Raw genomic sequence first — 17,022 nt, forward strand, 5'->3', positions numbered from 1 at the left:
CACTGTTATCAACAAGCGCCTTAGACCAGACCATGTATAAACAACAGAAATTCACTCCTGGCAATATTGGTGGTTGTGAAACCAGATCCAGGCACCAGCAAATTCAGCAGGCTCTCTGCATCCAAGGCAACATAACCTCTTTTTGTTACCTTAAGTGGTACAAGGACAGAAGGGCCTCATACTTCATTATAGTATACCGCTGTGCATGTGTGTCACAGGGCATGTGTGAAGATTAGAGAAGATGGCTCTTTCCTCTACCATTTGAGTCCCAGGGATGAAACTCAGGTCACTGAATTTGGTGGCAAATGGCCTTTACCTTCAGGCCTCCTTATGAGAGGGTAAGTTCCACTCATAAGTGTGGTGCCACCGTGATCTATCCACATCCCTCGGTTCCGCATTTTCATACCATGACCTTGGTACTGGCTTTCAATCTATGAATTTGAGTAGGGGAACATTCAGATCATAATTCCAACTTATATTCTTCCCAAATCTATTAAGCGTCCATTGTCTTGTTTTTATTGGCATTTGATCTTAATCTCCTGTAAGTTCTTCCATATTTAGTTATTATTATACTACTTTTCTCATTGCTAGGACAAAATGTTTCACACAAAAGCAACACAGGAAGGATGGGTTTATTCTGGCTCACAGTCTTAGTGAGGGACAGGGAACTAAGTCATGGAGGCAAACCTTTTATATATATATATATAATTTATTAATTTTATTTTATGTGCATTGGTGTGAGGGTGTCAGACCACCTGGAACTGCTTATGGACAGTTGTGAGCTGCCATGTGGCTGCTGGGAGTTGAACCCAGGTCCCTTGGAAGAGCAGACAGTGCTCTTAACCACTGAGCCGAGCCATCTCTCCAGCCCAGTGGCAAACCTTTATGAAAACATCTTCCCAGTCACAGCCAGAGCATGTTTCCATGGTGATTCGTAATCTCTTCAAGTTGACCATGACAATTAGCCATCATGGTTATTGTAAATTTATTATTTTTGAAATGGGATCTTGTGGGAGGGGCAGCTATAGAGACGGCTCAGTGGTTAAGAGCACTGGCTGTTCTTTCAGGTCCTGAGTTCAATTCCCTGCAACCACATGGTGGCTCCCAACCATCTATAATGAGATCTGGTGTCCTCTTCTGGTATGCAGGCAGAACATTGCATACATAATAAAGAAATCTTAAAAAAGAAAGAAAGAAAGAAAGGAAGGAAGGAAGGAAGGAAGGAAGGAAGGAAGGAAGGAAAGAAAGAGGGGACCTTGGTCTTGAACTTGCAGCAATTCTCATGCCTGAGCCTCCCAAAAGTAAGGATTATGAGCACCACCATGCCTGGCTTGGTTACTATAATTAGTAAGGGTATATAGAATATCAAAACAAACTTTTCTTCCCTCTTATTGCGCTTGTGCCTCAGGAACACTTCCTTAGACCCTTTGTATTACAGACAGTGAGTAACAAAAGGGATGATTCTTAAAACAGGGTCTTTATTATGTAGTGCCACCAAAACTCATCCCAATGCTCTGGCATAGTGGATACAAAGTAAGTATTTTATTCAGTCACATGAAAGTATAATAGGAAGCCAGTTGTGGGTTCCCTTGCTTTTAATCCCAGCACCCCTGACAGGCAGCTTGGTGCACATCATGAATTTCAGGACAACCAGGGTTATGTAGAGAGAAGCTGTCTTAAAATACCAACAAAACAAAACCAAAAAACAACCAAACGAACAACAACAACAACAACAAAAATAATATGAAAGTTCATTGTCCCATATTGCATACATGATTCCCAGGTAGCCGAATGCACCCTCTGTATCTTCCTAACCCTACCCCTTGAACATGGCACTAGGTTTTTAACTCCTTTAAAAAATAACCAATGCCTGTCAAATCAACGGACTTCCTAAGGGCCGGAGTTACAGGTGCAAATCCCCTACCCCATCACACCCCGCCTAAGGGTTCTGACTTTGGGCACATGCACAATGGCTATAGTCACATGGTTATGTCATCTCCGAGGCTGTGTTAATTATAGGCCGCTAATGACTAGAGCAGATGACTTATTGGGCAGGAATGTTTTGGTGTAAAAATCTCACTTCAAATGTGGTCCTGGCTCCAGACAGATACCAAGTCAGCTTAAGTTCCCTGAGATAAAGAGCATCCGGGTCTGGGGTTCAAGGATCAATGTCCCCTCTGAGCCTTCCAGCTGCCATCTTACAAGCTAGCTGTAAGTTGAGTTCATAATAGTGTTTCTGTCACAAGGTCAACATGACGATTAAATGAGGTAATACATAAGAGCTGGGCGTAGAGCCTGGGACATGAGCAGGGTGTAGGGTAAATGGGGGCCTTTACCATGTTGCTGCTGTTGTTAGGGGCAGGAACAATGGCTAATTCTTTAGTGACCACATCTAGCAGGTCCTATAGCCATTGTAGCCTTGGGCTAAACACTCTTGGGGAAGAACTCAGAGGTGGAGATTCGCCAGTGGACATGGGCATGGACAGATGGCAGCAGAGCAGAACAGAGAGGCAGACCTGGCCACGCGGCAGGTCATAGTGCCAGGATTAGCTGGGATAAGGTTAGAGTAGTTGAGAGACTGCCAAGCAAAAGGCCTAAGCTTTAAAATATCAATAAGCTTCTGTGCCATCTTTTCTATCACTGGCAGGTCCAAGAGTCCCACTATAGTACCCAGATACCTTCTGTGGGTACAGGTGCTCCTTTCATTCCTTGGATTCCAGTCCACCTTGTCCAGACCATGGTTGTAAGGGTGACCTGCCCCAACTGCCTTCTACAGAACTCTAAATCCTACTGCAGCTGAAAGCAACACACAAAACATTAGACTCTTGGGACCTGACAGTGCCAAAGCTTTCCTCTTCCTGAAGGTGGCATCCAAGAGGCTTCCAAGTTCGTACCCGTTGAGATGAAGATGCCGTTAAATGCAGGCCTGCTCATCAAAATTCGCGAAGTGCAGGGAAGGCCTGAGAGATGTGACTGTTACTGTGCTTGAAATCTCACTATCTGGCTGACACTCCATAGGGCTCCGTTCTGTATTATTAAGATTAATCTTTCAAGGCTACCCTAGAACGGCAACACATTAAAACTAGCACCCATGCACAATTGTTCACTAGCATGACCAGCATGGCACCTGGGAGAGGGTAGGGAATCCAGGGGTTAGTTAGAAACAACAGTGGCAAAAGCAGTGTAGACAACTTGGGGACAGGTTACATCTAGATTCATGGCACAAGTTGAAGTGTGCCTGGATGTTCACAAGGTTATTAGGTCATTTTCCCCTAGGGCATGTAGGGAAGATTGTGACCACAACCCCCATCCCTGATGCCTTGAAGGTTTGTGTTTACAATAGAGTTCAGAGATGGAGTTGGCTCTATGCCTATCCCTTGTCCAGCAAAGGGCACCTCGAAAGAACCCACAAGGATACCCTCAGTATGCTTCACTGTATTTTTTTTTAATAATGAAGTACTTTTTATATTTATTTATCTATTTTATTTATATGAGTACTTTGTCTGCATGTACATCTGCACACTTGAAGACATCAGACAGTTGTGAGCTGCCATATGGTTTGCTGGGAATTGAACTCAGGACCTTCAGAAAAGCAGTGAGTGCTCTCAACCACTGAGCACACTCTCCAGCCCCTCACTGTATTATTTTTTTTTTTCTGGAGACAGGGCCTCACTATGTAGCTCTGCCTGGCCTGGAACTTGCTAGGCAGACCAGACTTGTCTTGAACTCTAGAGATACTCCTGCCTCTGCCTCCCGAGTGCTGGGACTAAAGGCGCGAGCTATCACACTCAGCCTAAAAATCATTCTGTTTCTGCAGTGGAGGTAACCAGTCTCCCTGCCCATGGAGGAAGAATACACAAGCACCTAGCTCCAACTGAGCCAAAACCCGCAGTACCTTTCCATTTAAAAGTGATAATGTGTGATGGTGGTGGCACATGCTTTTACTCCCAGCCCTTGGCAGGAAGAGGCAGGTGGCTGAGTGTGAGGCCAGTCTGTCTATAGATGGAGTTCTTTGACAGCCAGGGCTACATAGAGAAGCCCTGTCTGGGGTGGGGTGAGTGTTGGTGGTGATAACATGTACTCAACCCTTAAGAAATGCAGAACTCACAGGATTTACACACATAAAACTCTTTTTTTAATTATCTCGATAAAACTAGGATATATTAGCATATAGGTATGCATATTCACCCCATCTCACAGGTGAGAAAAGTGAGGCACAGAAGTTTACACCTGCCAGAGACAGAGACAGACAGAAGCACCACAGAGGCCCAGGGTGTCCTCTCACAGACTCTGCCTCTCACACTCACCTTAGCTCAACCAGGCTGGGCAGGAGGGCAAGAACTCGGTACTCACACCCTCCAGGCCAAGCACTAGGCAAATATCTACCTCTTTCACTCTCAGAGGAGCCCAGTAAAAAGAAGAGCTTGTTCCCACAGTGGCGACAAGGCTAGAGAAGCTAAACAGCTGCTAAGGCCAGAGAAAGTGTGGAACTGAAATTCAAGGCCAGCCTGAGCTCTGCCCACCAGACACCCATCATCCAGTGTAGGAAGCCAAAGATAATGGAGACCAGGAGGGAGAACGTGAGGTGGGGTAAGGAGGCTGGAGCAGGACTCCCAGGGTTTTCCTCAGGCCTGGTAGCTGCTTCTAGCTTTCTTGCAGTCCACAGGGAACCTCCAACCCCTGCCTTAGGTTGCCAGGCTGTGGAGGGGGACCAGAGGGGCAGAGTACTCAAAGCTCCCTAGAAGCATGGTGGCGCCTGCCTTTAATCCCGGTGCTCAGAGAGGCAGAGGCAGGTAGATCACTTTGAGTTCGAGGCCAGCCTGGTCTACAAAGTGCGTCCAGGACAGCCAAGGCTACACAGAGAAACCCTGTCTCAAAAAACAAAACAAAACAAATCTCCCTAGAGAGACCAGCCACTCTACTGCTCCTAGGCTCTAAAGCCAGGCTGAAGGCACTATAGGAGCTCTCACCAATGCACCTGTGCCTCTGCTGCAGGAGACCTGGGTGGGGTGAGGGGCACTGAGCAGAGTGTGATCCTTCCCCATCTTCAGGCTTGGGCCAACAGGGATGAGGCTGGTGGGGATTCCTCCTGAGGAGCACATAGCACAACATCCTACACTGCTATGTGCAGGTCAGAAGCGATGGCAGTAATCTAGTGCCCCCGAAAGCTGAGGACCAGAAGAGGGCATGAACTAGGATAGAAACAATGTCTCTCCCCTACCCCAAAGCGAGGGCACCTTGATGCGGCTTCCACATGGATAGTTCAGTGGACCTCACCATCCCTAAGTTCCCCCGACTCAGCCTCCACCAGCCCAAGCCTAGAGGATGTGCTAGGCAGAACTGAACAAGTGAGTGGCACACAGCTGAGGCTTCACGGGGCCAGGCGCCTACGGTACAGCATCACTGCCAAGAAGGCAGCCAAGAGTGTGCTGGTGGCCCCGAGCCACTTAGCCCAGGGAATGGAATCCGCACAAAGCACTTCCTCTTCTGGGGGCAGCTGGGTGGCTCGTGGCCCAGGGCTTCCTGTCAGGTCAACACTGGGGGGCTCATCCACCTGGACTCTAAAGGAGGAATACTCATTCTCCTCTGGACCACGGTTGGGTTCTGAGGCCAAGGAGCTGCTAGGGCTGATGGCAAGGTCCACGGAGCTGGCTGAGAATGGCTCGCTGTCCAGTTGGGACACCAGCACACCTGGCTTGCTCATCTCTGGTTCGGGCAGGCTGCGTCCAGCGGTGACTGTGGTTGCTGCAGCCTCCAGGGTCTCCTGGAGACATAAGAAGAATGTTGGAAGAGGTTCAGGTGACAGGGAAATAAGCCAGGTTGAGTGGCCAGGGCAGGAACTAGCAGTATACCACAAGAGCCGAGACCACCCACCCTTTCTTTCTTGGGGACTCAACACAGTGATATAACAAGCTGGGAAGGAAGTGACCCAGAGGCCGCAGTGCCCCTTCCAGGGCAGCCCTCTCCCACTCACTGAGCTGCTGTGAGCGCCACAGCTAGGGAGCCCTTGCTGGGATATGACCCATCTTGCACTGTCTAGGCCTGAGGGCCACACGGCAGCAACAAAATCCCAAGGCTTGTGAACTTGGTTCCTTTATGTGGACAGCTCTAGGGTCTTAGGAAAGCGGCTCTAGGGGTCACTAGGTTGGGGTAGCTACTCAAAGCTGGATGCTTGAGACCACTGTCAAACGAAGAACAGGGCACGAGGGCACATGAGCCACCACGCCCACTCCTCATTACTTCATCTACAAAATGTTACTGCTGAGCCTAACTGGGAGCTCTGCGCTCCCAATGAGTTAACATACCACCAGTGGGGGTGGTCCCACGCCCCACCCTGCTGACAGCCCGTGCTTAGAAGCTCTCGTGACTACCATTCCTCCTAGAAAACAAGGGGTAGGGGCCAGGTGAGGCTGCTTCCCATCTGTCCCAACACCTTAAAGAACCACACCAGAGACAGTACACGGACCAAAAGGGCCTGAGGGCAGGAGAGAGGACCAGCCGTCTTGGCAAAGAGGCCTGAGTCACTATTAGGAGGAACGAAGACTCACCTTGGCTAGGTTACTGCTCCTCTCAGATGGCATTATGTTGGCAGGTGGTTTGGCCATAGTGGCAGGCACTTTGGATGCCACTGTGCCAGCATACACGGAGTTAATGGGTAATTTTGATGGCGCTACATTGGTAGACGGTGTTGAAGCAGTGGGCTTTGGACTGATAGGGAACTTGGAGGACACTTTGGAAGGCGTGGTATTCACTGGTACCGATTTGGTGGAAGAAGGCACTGAGCTGGCGGTCACAGAATTGGTGGGTACTGCCTCTTTAGTGCCGAGACAGGTGGCACCCTTGGCCTCTCCGTCTCCCATTGCAAAAGCCGATCCAGTGGAAGAGGAAGACAAGGAGGTATCAGGAGACGGAACTGATACTGTGACCCCGGGTAAGTGGACTGTCCGCAGGGTAGTACGTGGAAGAGGCTGGAAGGAAACAGTTGGAGACACAGGTCCATGCATTGGTACAGGACTGGAGACAGTATCTACAGGCGGGGAGACAAAAGCAGACAAAGGATAGTTTTACCTTAAGGGCTACAGAAGGGTCCCCATGCCCTTGGTCACACTGTCCCTACCACATCCTGTCTCCCAATATGCTGCCCATGGATGGAGAAGACTTGACCCTCAGCCCTTAATTTATGGTCCTAGTCTGTCCTATCACCAAAGAAAAATGGTCTCTACCTTCATCTACACCCAAAAGTTTGAAGTTCATTATAATTTTTTCTCCCACCCTAGACACTTGCCTCTTCTTCCACTTGTGCCTCTTGTACCTGGCCCTGGGTATGAGAGTAGAGCGTCCTGAGACATTCCCCTTACTATTGTTCCCTGCTGCCCCCTAGCGGGAGCAGTCCTGAGTCAGGATAAGAGACATCAGGATGGCTCAGTCAACTGAGCCACAGACGTATGCCACCAAGGATAAGCACTAGTGGTCCCACAAAGGGAGCTTGATCTGGAGAAGCAGGAAGTAGCAGGAGATGGCATCAGACTCTTCACAGATCCTGAGGGTACACTTCCATGGCTGACAAAGGTCAGAAGTGATGTTTAATGTCTCCCTCCAAACCGAACAGTAAATCGCCTGGAACCTGTGTTCACAAATGTGCTACCAATGTAGAGCCATTTGTGACAGAAGTTGGGAACATTAGGACGACTTCCCCCAATGCTAACTGTTCACGTGGCAATCCTAGGACACTGAGGAGTGACCAGGCACCTGACAAGCAGAACAAACACAACACAGTTTGGAAAGTGGAGGTGAGCCATTCTGGCCTGGAAGCCAGCATGGACAGAGTATAGTCCTGAGAGGGCATGAGGTTCTGACCCCTGACTGACTCATCTGGGGTTGAACCACTTTAGTGATTTTCTGGTGTCTTGGTTACTTTTCTATTGCTGTAATAATACCATGACCAAGACAATGGATATAAGAAACCACTTAATTTGGGGCCCAAGGTTCCCCAAGGGTTAGAGTCCTTGACCATCATGGTGGGAAGCATGGCAGCTGGCAGCAGGCACAGCATTGTAATGGTAGCTGAGAGCTTACATTTGCTCCACAAGCATGAGTCATGAGAGAGAGACAGAAACAGAGACAAAGAGACAGAGACAGAGAGCACTAACTGGGGATGGCACGGCCCTTTGGAAATTCCCAGCCCTTCTCTTTGACAACAAAACCATATCCCCTAATTCTTGCTAAACAATTCCCCCAACTGAGGGACCAAGTATTCAGATGTAGGAGCCTGTGGGAGCTATCCTCATTCAAATCACTACTTCCAACTAGAGATCCCCCAGTACAGAGCAGTGTTTAAGAGCTCCTTCATCAGCAACTCCTACATGATCCTTTCCTCTTCAGTCCCTGGACGATCCCTATCGGGTCTTTTTACCTGAGTGCAGAAATAGCCTTAACTCTCCCATACGCAGCAACAACAGACACTTACAGGCATTTGCACTTTCCAATGTGATGCTGCCAGTTTCCCCCGTCTCTGGGCTGGCCTTACAATTTGTTCTGACCACAGAGTACAGCAGGAGTGATAAGGCCAGTTTTGAGCCTATGATCAGAGCCCTGCCTCTCTTTTACCCAGAGCCTTGTCCAGATGCCATGAGCTGGGTTTTTGTACTAGAGGATGAGAGAACAAAGAGATAGCAGCCAATAGATAGTAGAACATGTATATATGTCAGTGAATACGAGGAAATCAGCAAGAACCACCCAGATGAGCCATGTGCTAACAAATGAGTGCATTTTGATTTGCTGTTGCTGCTGCTGCTGCTACTACGCACACTTTGAAGTAAATACCCTTTATTTCTACCCTGCCTCCTGCTGAAGGAAGGCCGAGCAGTAACTGTAACCCTAACCTGCACTTGGGAAGGTTTGAGAAACCCTGGAACAATACACTCTATGCATACTTGCTGCACAGGTGCCAGCCAGTTCTGGCTCTTGCTCTCTGGAGGGCGAAGAGCTGAGAGCTTGCAGATTAGGTGAGGACATCACAGAGCCACCCGACGTCCTCGGAATGAACCCAGAGTTGGCCTGTGGGGTTTGCTCTGAATTCTGCAATAGAGGAAATGGGAATTAAGCAGTTGCTTCTCCTGAGAACTGACAAAGGGAGCCGATATTTGTGGGGCATGTCATGCAGGCCTCAGCTCCTGTTCTAGAGCCCACGATTCTATGGAACCCTTGCCTTGTTTTTGGCCACAGATAATCTTTACATATGAGAGTGTGGTTCATAGATAATATACTTACCTAATATAAGTCTTCAGCCCTGGTACCTATTTGGTTTGGTTGTTGCTGTTTTTGTTTTGTTTTGTCTTATGTATTTCTCCCTAGTCTTGCACTTACTCTGTGGCTAAGAATGATGCTGAACTTCTGATCCATCTGCCTCTATTTCCTGAATGTTAGGCTTATAGGTGTGAGTCATTTACATGGTTCTGGAAATTGAACTCAGGTGCGTGGATATAGCTCTCTACCAACTGAGAGCTACATCCCGAGCCTTCCAGGATGAACTCAAGTGCTTTAAAAAAGAAAGAAACAAACAAAAATAAATAAAACATGCACTGCTCAAGTTCCCTATCCTTGTGTCTGTGCCTAACTCTATAGCCACTGCATACAGCCCTTTCTTCAGCAGTTTCTGCAGACACTGGGGCTTCAGACCCACAGTTTAGGGTGTCTTGTATACCTCATGGCCAACTCACTTCATCTCAGTAGAACTAATTATCTGGCCCCCATACCTGACTTTACTATTAATTAAGAGCCCTGTCAACATCTACCCATGTCATTATGTCATTCTGAGTCCTCATATCAACTCCCTCACATTCAAGTCTGGTTAGCCTTGTCTTTTTACCCAGCTTAACATGTCACATGATCATTGCAAAGACCTGAAACCCATAGCCTCCTAGCTAGCTGACGACAGAGTGCTAAGGGGGCCACAGGCCTGGGCAGCAGTCAGGTAGCTAGTTAGGGAACCCTAGCATTCTTAACAGAGATGAGACTTGGTTTTCAGGACGTAGGAAGGAGCTTCTGGAAGGCTGGTGGGCAGAAGTGGGCAGGCAGGCACACAAAAGTAGGCAGCTTGAAGTAGACTGTGAGAACCTACCTCTACTGGGGACTTTGGTGGCTGGGTATCCTGGACAGGGCTGGGGTAACCTGGTTTCTCTTGGTAGCCATTGTCAGGGACGCTGTGGCCTGATGCAAATGCAGAAGGTGCTGAAACTGTGGCAGGAATTGCTGGCGACTCCAGTGGGGCTAGGGTGCGGAGTGAGGTCCCTAAAAGACAAAGATATAGTGATGTCTAAAAATAATCCAAGGTGTCCTGGTAATAGAAGAGGGCTGGGTGCTTTGGGGCATCTAGCTTCCCTCCAGTAACTCCACAAGCTGACCAGATGTGGGATGAATTCAATAGACATGATAAACATCACTGGGAAGGGGGCAAGAGAGAGAGAGAGGAGCTGGGGAAGAAAGGAAAGGTGGAAGTGACAGGAAAGGTGGAAGTAGGGGCGGGGAGCACGAGCCCCTCACCAGCCAGACTGATAGTGCTCACTCTCCTCCTCTGTCCCAAGGCTTTCTCCTCACAGCTATCACCCCCAATTGACCACTGACATGGCCCATCTCTGACTCTGCCATAGCCATTTCTAATCTGAGAGAGCACTGTTAATGTCCACAAATGAAGAGACCAACTCGCAAAGAAGGGAGTAAAAGAGAAAGAGAAGCAAACTTGTGTTCAAAATTGGCTTGATTTTTGTTCCTGGATCTTCTCTCTAGGCCCAAATACCAAACCCCTTCTGGTCACATGATTTGCAGTGACCTTGAGAAGAATTAAGGCACAACTAGGCAGCTGGATCTTGGGGTTAGAAACCAAGATGTTCTCAGAGAAACATTAGGGAGGGGAAGAGAAATGGAGAATGGGGTAAGTGATTGGGTCTAGACTGTACACTCTACACTCTGTAGCGAAAGAAGACAGGAAAAGAAATGAGGACATGTAGGGAGGCAGACACCAGAGCTACAAAATGACAGCATGTGCCTTGTGCTGGGTATAGGGAGGTGTGGTACCCAGATAAGCACTCAACAGGCATTGTCCAGTGGTGTCTATCTACTGAAGCTACACAGGGGATGTGGCCATTAGCCCCTCTGTGACAGACTGAAAAATCAATGGATGTGGCCAAAGGGACATAGCTATAGCCTATAATGGACAGTGATGGAGATAAAAAGGCAGGAGGTACGACTGTGAAGGAAGAGGGAGATTGCACACCAGAGAAACAGGCATGGGCCCAGGAAGAGGGCTAGGGTAGGATGCTCACCAGGAGGCAGGTAGCTCTGATAAACTCGAGTCACTTGGTCAGCCAGTCCAGGCAGCTCACAGATTCTCAGTGCCCGGATAAAATACTCTACCCAGCCAAGCCGACGCTGGAGCTTATTGAAGAGTTCCCAGAGTGTGTCCTGGTTCCCTAGTTGCTTGTAGGAAGCCCGAAGTCGATCCTGGAAGACAGCATAGCCACCCTACTCAGTCCAGGTAGTCTGCCCATTTCTCCACTCAGAAAAGAGATACTACAAAGGGGACACTCAGAAAGCCGCAAAAGGAAGGCAGCTATCTGAAACTGGGTGACAGGCAGGACAGGGCCCAAGTGTGGAGTGAGGGGGAGCAACCAACAATACAGGGAGCTGCCAGGAAAAGGCTATGGCCAGGTTCAGTTTTGCAGGCAGTGTCCTATTAAATGCTATCTATGATCATTCCTACTTTATAGATGAGGAGACTGAGGCTTAGCAGAAGCAAAGCAGCATGGTGTGTGTGTGTGTGTAATGCTGGAATCAGATAGCCCCTAAAGCAAAGAGAAGACTCTGAATGAGTTGAGAAGGAAAAGGAGCCCAGCAACAATGGGATGACAGGGGCAGAGAAGAAAGGTGAGGAGACCGAGAATGGGAAGCGAGGCAGGCGGGGCAAGTACTGGGGAAGTTCTAGAAATACAACAGCAGCTGTAGGATTTTTTATTCACTGGCTTCCCACTTGAAAAGATCAGTTTGTAGTTCCAACACCAGGAAGGCTGAGGGAAAAGGACTGCAAATTTGAGACCAGACTGCACTTCATAGTAAGACCTTGTCTAAAGAAGAAGGGAGGAAAGGAGGGAGGGAGGGAGGGAGGACAAAGAAGAGAAGAGGAAAACTTGGAAGAGGATTAGGAGGAAGAGAAGAAGGAGGAAGAGGAGGAGAAAACTGTGACAATCTGTAGGAAATATCTTCTACAGCCTATATGACTGAGTGTCCCTATGAATGCCCAACACAGGTGAGACCTGCACACTCTCCTAACTGCCCAGTCCTGCACTGTAACAGTATCTGCATGGGAGACCTCACAAGAAACAATAATAGTCCTGAGACACTTAGAACAGGAGACCCCAAAAGCACGTAGGCGGCTTGGGGAGGACAGCAGCCCAGCCCATCTGACAAGAACCTAAATACACGTGCTGGGTTTTGTCATTTCACTGGCTGCCGAGTGCAGGAGCCCACAGCAAGTCCTTGTGTGGCAAGACACTGATGGCTCTGAGTCCTCAGAACTTACACTCCAGACTCCATCCCAAGATAAGGTCCTATGAGAGAAGGAATCAAAACCAAGCAGGACCAGGACCAAGGACGAACAAAGAGAAGGTTCTGAAACATAGGAAGCCAGAGCCTGGAAACCTGCTGATCTGATTGCTGTGCAACATAAAAACAAAGGGAATTCAGCAAGGCTAGAAAAGCCACCATAAATATGCTTGATCTATAAAAGTCAGAAAAGCAGAACAAACAGCAGCCTCGGGGAAGAGGAGGAAGGAGGCAACCCTGAGCTGGGAGAAGGGCTGGGACAGACCGGACTGCACAGCCCTGTGCTCAGCACACTACCAGCTGTGGCTCACCTGGTCACTGGCTGTGAGGCAGGGCAGGTAAGGCAGGATCTCCCAAACATCAACACAGCAAAACTTGCTGTGGTTGTTGCAGATATACTTATAGGTCTTTTCCTCAGCAAATGTCATGGCTGCTCAGCTTCTGGAGCGACTCCGTCCCTGGAGGTGGGGGATGGACTGAGAGAGATTGACTGGAAGAAAGATCACACAGGGTAACAAGTTGCCAGTAAGGATGGAAGAAGGCAATTCTTTCTTAGCTTCTAGAATCTTTGCATTTGTTTCCTTACTTTTCTTTTACTTCTTGTTTTTAAAGATCTCTTTTATTAATTTTAAAAATTATGTGTGTGTAGGTATGAGTGTGGATATGTGCATGACTGAAAGTGCCCGAGGAGGCCAGAAGAGGACATTGGGACCCCAGGAAATGACCCATTCCATCATTTAAATATAAACATTTAAGGTGCCTTAAATGCAAGCAAGCCTTCCTTGTGAATCACCACAATCTGCAAGCACATGTGTTGTTTACTTGTCTCTTATTCGCTCTCAACACTGAGGATAAGAAAGTCAAGATATGCTACATCCAATTTATGTACCATCTGGAACAGGCACCAGGTCAGTCAGCACATACTTGAATGATAAGTCCAGAAAGTAATCCTGATTATGAAGAAAATAAAAGGAGACAGTGGAACGGAACTCCAGGAGGAAATGCCCTGCCTTAACTGAGGTGATGGAGGAAAGCCCTGATTGGTAACATCTGAGCTGAGCAGCTCTTCACCGTGAAAAGACTGGAGTCTCGGGCAGAATGCAAAGCAGATGCAAAAGTTCTAAGGGTCTGAAAAGAAAGTAGGTGAATGAAGTGGTTTAGAGGAGGGGTAGAGGTCAAGATCAAAGAGGCTACGAGCAGGTACAGAGTTGTGGGAAGGGCTCTGGGTTTTACTTGATGTGAAATAGGGAATCACCGGAAAGCCAAGGCTCTGATCTTCACTGCAAAACTCTGGAGGATCTAAGGCCTTTGGGAGGCCCAGGATGGACGGAGGGTGACAAGTCAAGAGACCACGTGTGAGGAGGGGAGATGATGAGTGTGGCCGGGAGGACAACACGAGGATGGGGGTGGGCAGCTAGAGCCCTGGTGCTTTGTAGATGTGGTAAAGGGAGGGGCTGGAATCAAATGTTGCTTCTTGGGAGCTGAGCAACAAAGGTGCCATTTACTACACTAGGGAAGACAGGGAGAAGCCATGGAAACATGGCACTTCAGAGCTCCATTTTGACAATTTTAAAAAAAAAACAAAACAAAACTGTTGGACTCCAAGAGTATTGTTCAGAAGAGAAGAAGGAAGAGGGGAGAAGAGGGAACCAAGTGCCCTTCCTGGAGTGTGAGGCCTCTAGGAGACAGTGTTGCAGAACAGAGGGTACCCACATGCTACATTTCTGTGAAGAGCTACAGACAGAAGGTCAGATCAGGGAGATACGGTTGAGGTCTCTGGGGCTTTCAGGAGGTGAAAAAGAATAGCTCTGTGAAACCCTTCCCCGCCTTCCCAGGGTACCTAGAAAAATATGATGAGGGAGTCAAATTAGCAATTTGCTGCAGTCCAGCCACAACACTGAATGCACTTGGGGACCAAGTGGCCCCCCAAAAGCAGAGGATGCTCACATTTGCTCATTTCTAGAGGTCCACTGTTAACAGGAGCAGCCTGGGGTTCTTTTACTTAGTCCTTTGACACAATCACAAGAGAAGGAAGTGATACCAAGCTACATGGCTGGCCTGCAGTTGTGTGGAATTTGAACCCCAGACTTGTTGCCTCGTTCTATCAGAGCATAGAGGCCCCTGCAGCAGGAAAGCCGCAAAGCCCATCCTTATGCCAAGGTTACTGCCTGGGGATGGGACTACAGGGTGAGAAGGTGCAGCACCGGGACTCTTTGAAGACACAGAAGACTCTCAGACACAGCTGGCATTAATGCTGCCCTCTCTGACATTCACCTGAGTTCTGAGAGGGAGGCTGAATGCCCTTCAAGTTTTTGAAGTTTCGCAGTATCCAAAGAACATTGGTTTTGCTTTCCTTTGTTTTCATGCTTTTCCTCAGACTTCTTTCCTATCTCAGAGAAAGTGAGATGGCAGGGGTATCCAGGACACAGCAAAGCTTCCAACAGCTTCCACAGAGCTTCCGACGAGGTCATGGAAAGAAATATCCACACTCCCGAGGGACAGGTCTCCTGGCCCAGACTAGATTCCTGGGCGAGACCCAGGTCTCCAAGTGCAGGGAGGCTGTTTTGAACAGGTGTCACTGCCCACAACTGTCCAGACCCAGGACCAGGCCGCAGGCCGCCGGACTGGCAAGCCTATTCCCGGTGCGACTGCTACAGGTCGCTGCACACTGCCAGGCCTCGCTCGGGACTCCACGGCCTGCGACAGGCAAGGAGGCACTCCGAGCTTTCTCTGTCCAGTCAGGGCAAACGCTCTGCACCACCTCCCTGCTCACTAAGGGTGCTGGATGTGGCTCGCCGAACTGCCCGAGTCCGGAATCCGTGTAGGGCAGACCGAGCTCTCCCCTATTCTCGTTCAGGAACCTCCCCGACCCCGCGCGCCCGGGCCCAGGGACACTCCTGCGGACGCTGAGCCGCGTTCGGCTCCCCGTAACGTCCCCTCCCTGAAGGGCGTCAGTGAGCACCGAGCCCGGAGGACCAGCGAACTTACCGAGAGGAAACCAGACTAGGCAACAGGTTGACCGCATTCCACCGTGCAGAGCCCTCCCAGAAGAAGGGGCGGGCCGGGGCGGAGAGGGCCGGGGCTTGCCGCGCGGCCATTGGCCAGGCCTGGGCAGGGAGGGGCGGGGCCGGAAGTACAACCATTGGCCGGGCCCGGCCTGGATAGGCGGAAGAGCCGCTGTCGTCGGGGCTGGGAGGGCCTGGACGGAACAGCAATGTTCCGTGAATCCGCTGATTTGGCTGCTAATGCTCCCTAGGCCTTGCTTTGGGGCTGTTCTGCTTCCCTGCAGGGGTGTAAAGTTGCAGATTATTTTCTTCCAGCTTGGTCTAGAGCAGTTTCCAAGGAAAGCCCAGAAAACTGGCGGTTTTGGATTCCGTCCCAAGTCTCAAGTAAAACAGCTCTTCTAGCCAACTGCTGGAGGAGAGAGGGTCTTCACATGTTCTCTATAAACATGGGGAGTCACACAAAATGCCACAGGGGCGTGAGTGCCTAGTCAGGTGACACAAGCTGGGCAGGTGGGAACATGATGCAGCAGACTTCGGGGTGTGCACCCAGTTACAACCGCTTATAACTGCAGCGCCAAGGTGACCCGACACTCTGACCTCCCCTGGCACCCGGGCTCTGTACACATACCCAGGTAATAAAAAAAAAAAATCAAGCCACATACACTAGAAAATGTCCTAGTGACTTTATTCATAATAAGCAAATTCTGAAACCAATTCAAATGCCACCAGTAAAATGAACAGGCATTTTACTCTGTAGTACACATCAGTGAAAGGTCACAACTTCTTGACGCACATGAACACTGATAAGCTCTCACCGTAGTGGAACAGTTGGCAAGGCTAAATGGTGCTAACAAAAACAAACAAAAAAAGTACGCTTTTTGTTTCCAGTCACGTGTTTCAACAAGAACTAAAAACTAATGTACTTAAGAAGAAATGATGTTAGTTACCTCGGTTCACCAAGAGGGTAAACATCCTGTAGCCCGATATAGGTGGTGAGTACACAGCCTGAGTGTATGTAAAAATATATCAACAGGGGCTGGTGAGAGGGCAAGCCTGGAGATGTGAGTCTGATCCCTGTGACCTACATGATGGAAGGAGAACCGACACCCAAAAGCATTGGTGTTTATCCCACCCACCCCTGAACCATAGAAGTAAAACATGAAAAATGCATCAATGACATACTTAATGTTATAATTTCCTAGCTAACACAGTTTTTAAAGAGAAGCCTAAGGGATTCAGTGCAAATCTCTGAGGTTAGAGCTGCGACCAAACAGAATTAGTCGTGTGACAGAGATGCCGGGACTCTTTGAATGAGATTGTATTACTGTTTGTCTTGGTGTTCCTGTTGCTGTGAAGGATGCTATGTGCATGGCATCTCTTATGAAGGAAAACATTTCACTGGGTTTGGCTTACAGTTCAG

At 48.9% G+C, this 17,022-nt stretch overlaps 1 protein-coding gene across 4 annotated transcripts; it reads right to left on the minus strand.

Moving 5' to 3' along the window:
* Window positions 1-1,458: 1,458 nt before the first annotated feature.
* On the minus strand, window positions 1,459-15,700 carry Mavs (mitochondrial antiviral signaling protein). Of its 4 annotated transcripts, XM_021655149.2 has the most exons (8): window positions 15,586-15,636; window positions 14,872-14,983; window positions 12,909-13,087; window positions 11,322-11,499; window positions 10,121-10,290; window positions 8,934-9,078; window positions 6,549-7,027; window positions 1,459-5,764 (listed from the first exon to the last, which is right to left on the minus strand). In XM_021655149.2, the coding sequence occupies exons 3-8, from the start codon at window positions 13,023-13,025 to the stop codon at window positions 5,372-5,374; spliced, it is 1,482 nt and encodes a 493-aa protein (XP_021510824.1). In that variant the 5' UTR covers window positions 13,026-13,087; window positions 14,872-14,983; window positions 15,586-15,636; the 3' UTR covers window positions 1,459-5,371. The 4 variants fall into 4 exon arrangements, with proteins under 4 accessions (XP_021510824.1, XP_021510823.1, XP_021510825.1 ...); XM_021655148.2 differs by lacking the exon at window positions 14,872-14,983 and having other exon boundaries at window positions 15,586-15,700; XM_021655150.2 differs by lacking the exon at window positions 14,872-14,983 and having other exon boundaries at window positions 12,909-13,055; window positions 15,586-15,639.
* Between the last annotated feature and the right edge of the window lie 1,322 nt (window positions 15,701-17,022).

The sequence above is a fragment of the Meriones unguiculatus genome, chromosome 18 (assembly GCF_030254825.1).
Source record: "Meriones unguiculatus strain TT.TT164.6M chromosome 18, Bangor_MerUng_6.1, whole genome shotgun sequence".
NCBI lineage: Eukaryota > Metazoa > Chordata > Mammalia > Rodentia > Muridae > Meriones > Meriones unguiculatus.

Coding starts and splice junctions, on each gene's coding strand:
- Mavs (XM_021655148.2), bottom strand. CDS start 13,025: ATGACATTTGCTGAGGAAAAGACCTATAAGTATATCTGCAACAACCAC. Junction 10,291..11,321: donor TCAGAGCTACCTGCCTCCTG/GTGAGCATCCTA, acceptor TTTGTCTTTTAG/GGACCTCACTCCGCACCCTA. Junction 7,028..8,933: donor GGCTGGCACCTGTGCAGCAA/GTATGCATAGAG, acceptor CCCCGCCTGTAG/ATACTGTCTCCAGTCCTGTA.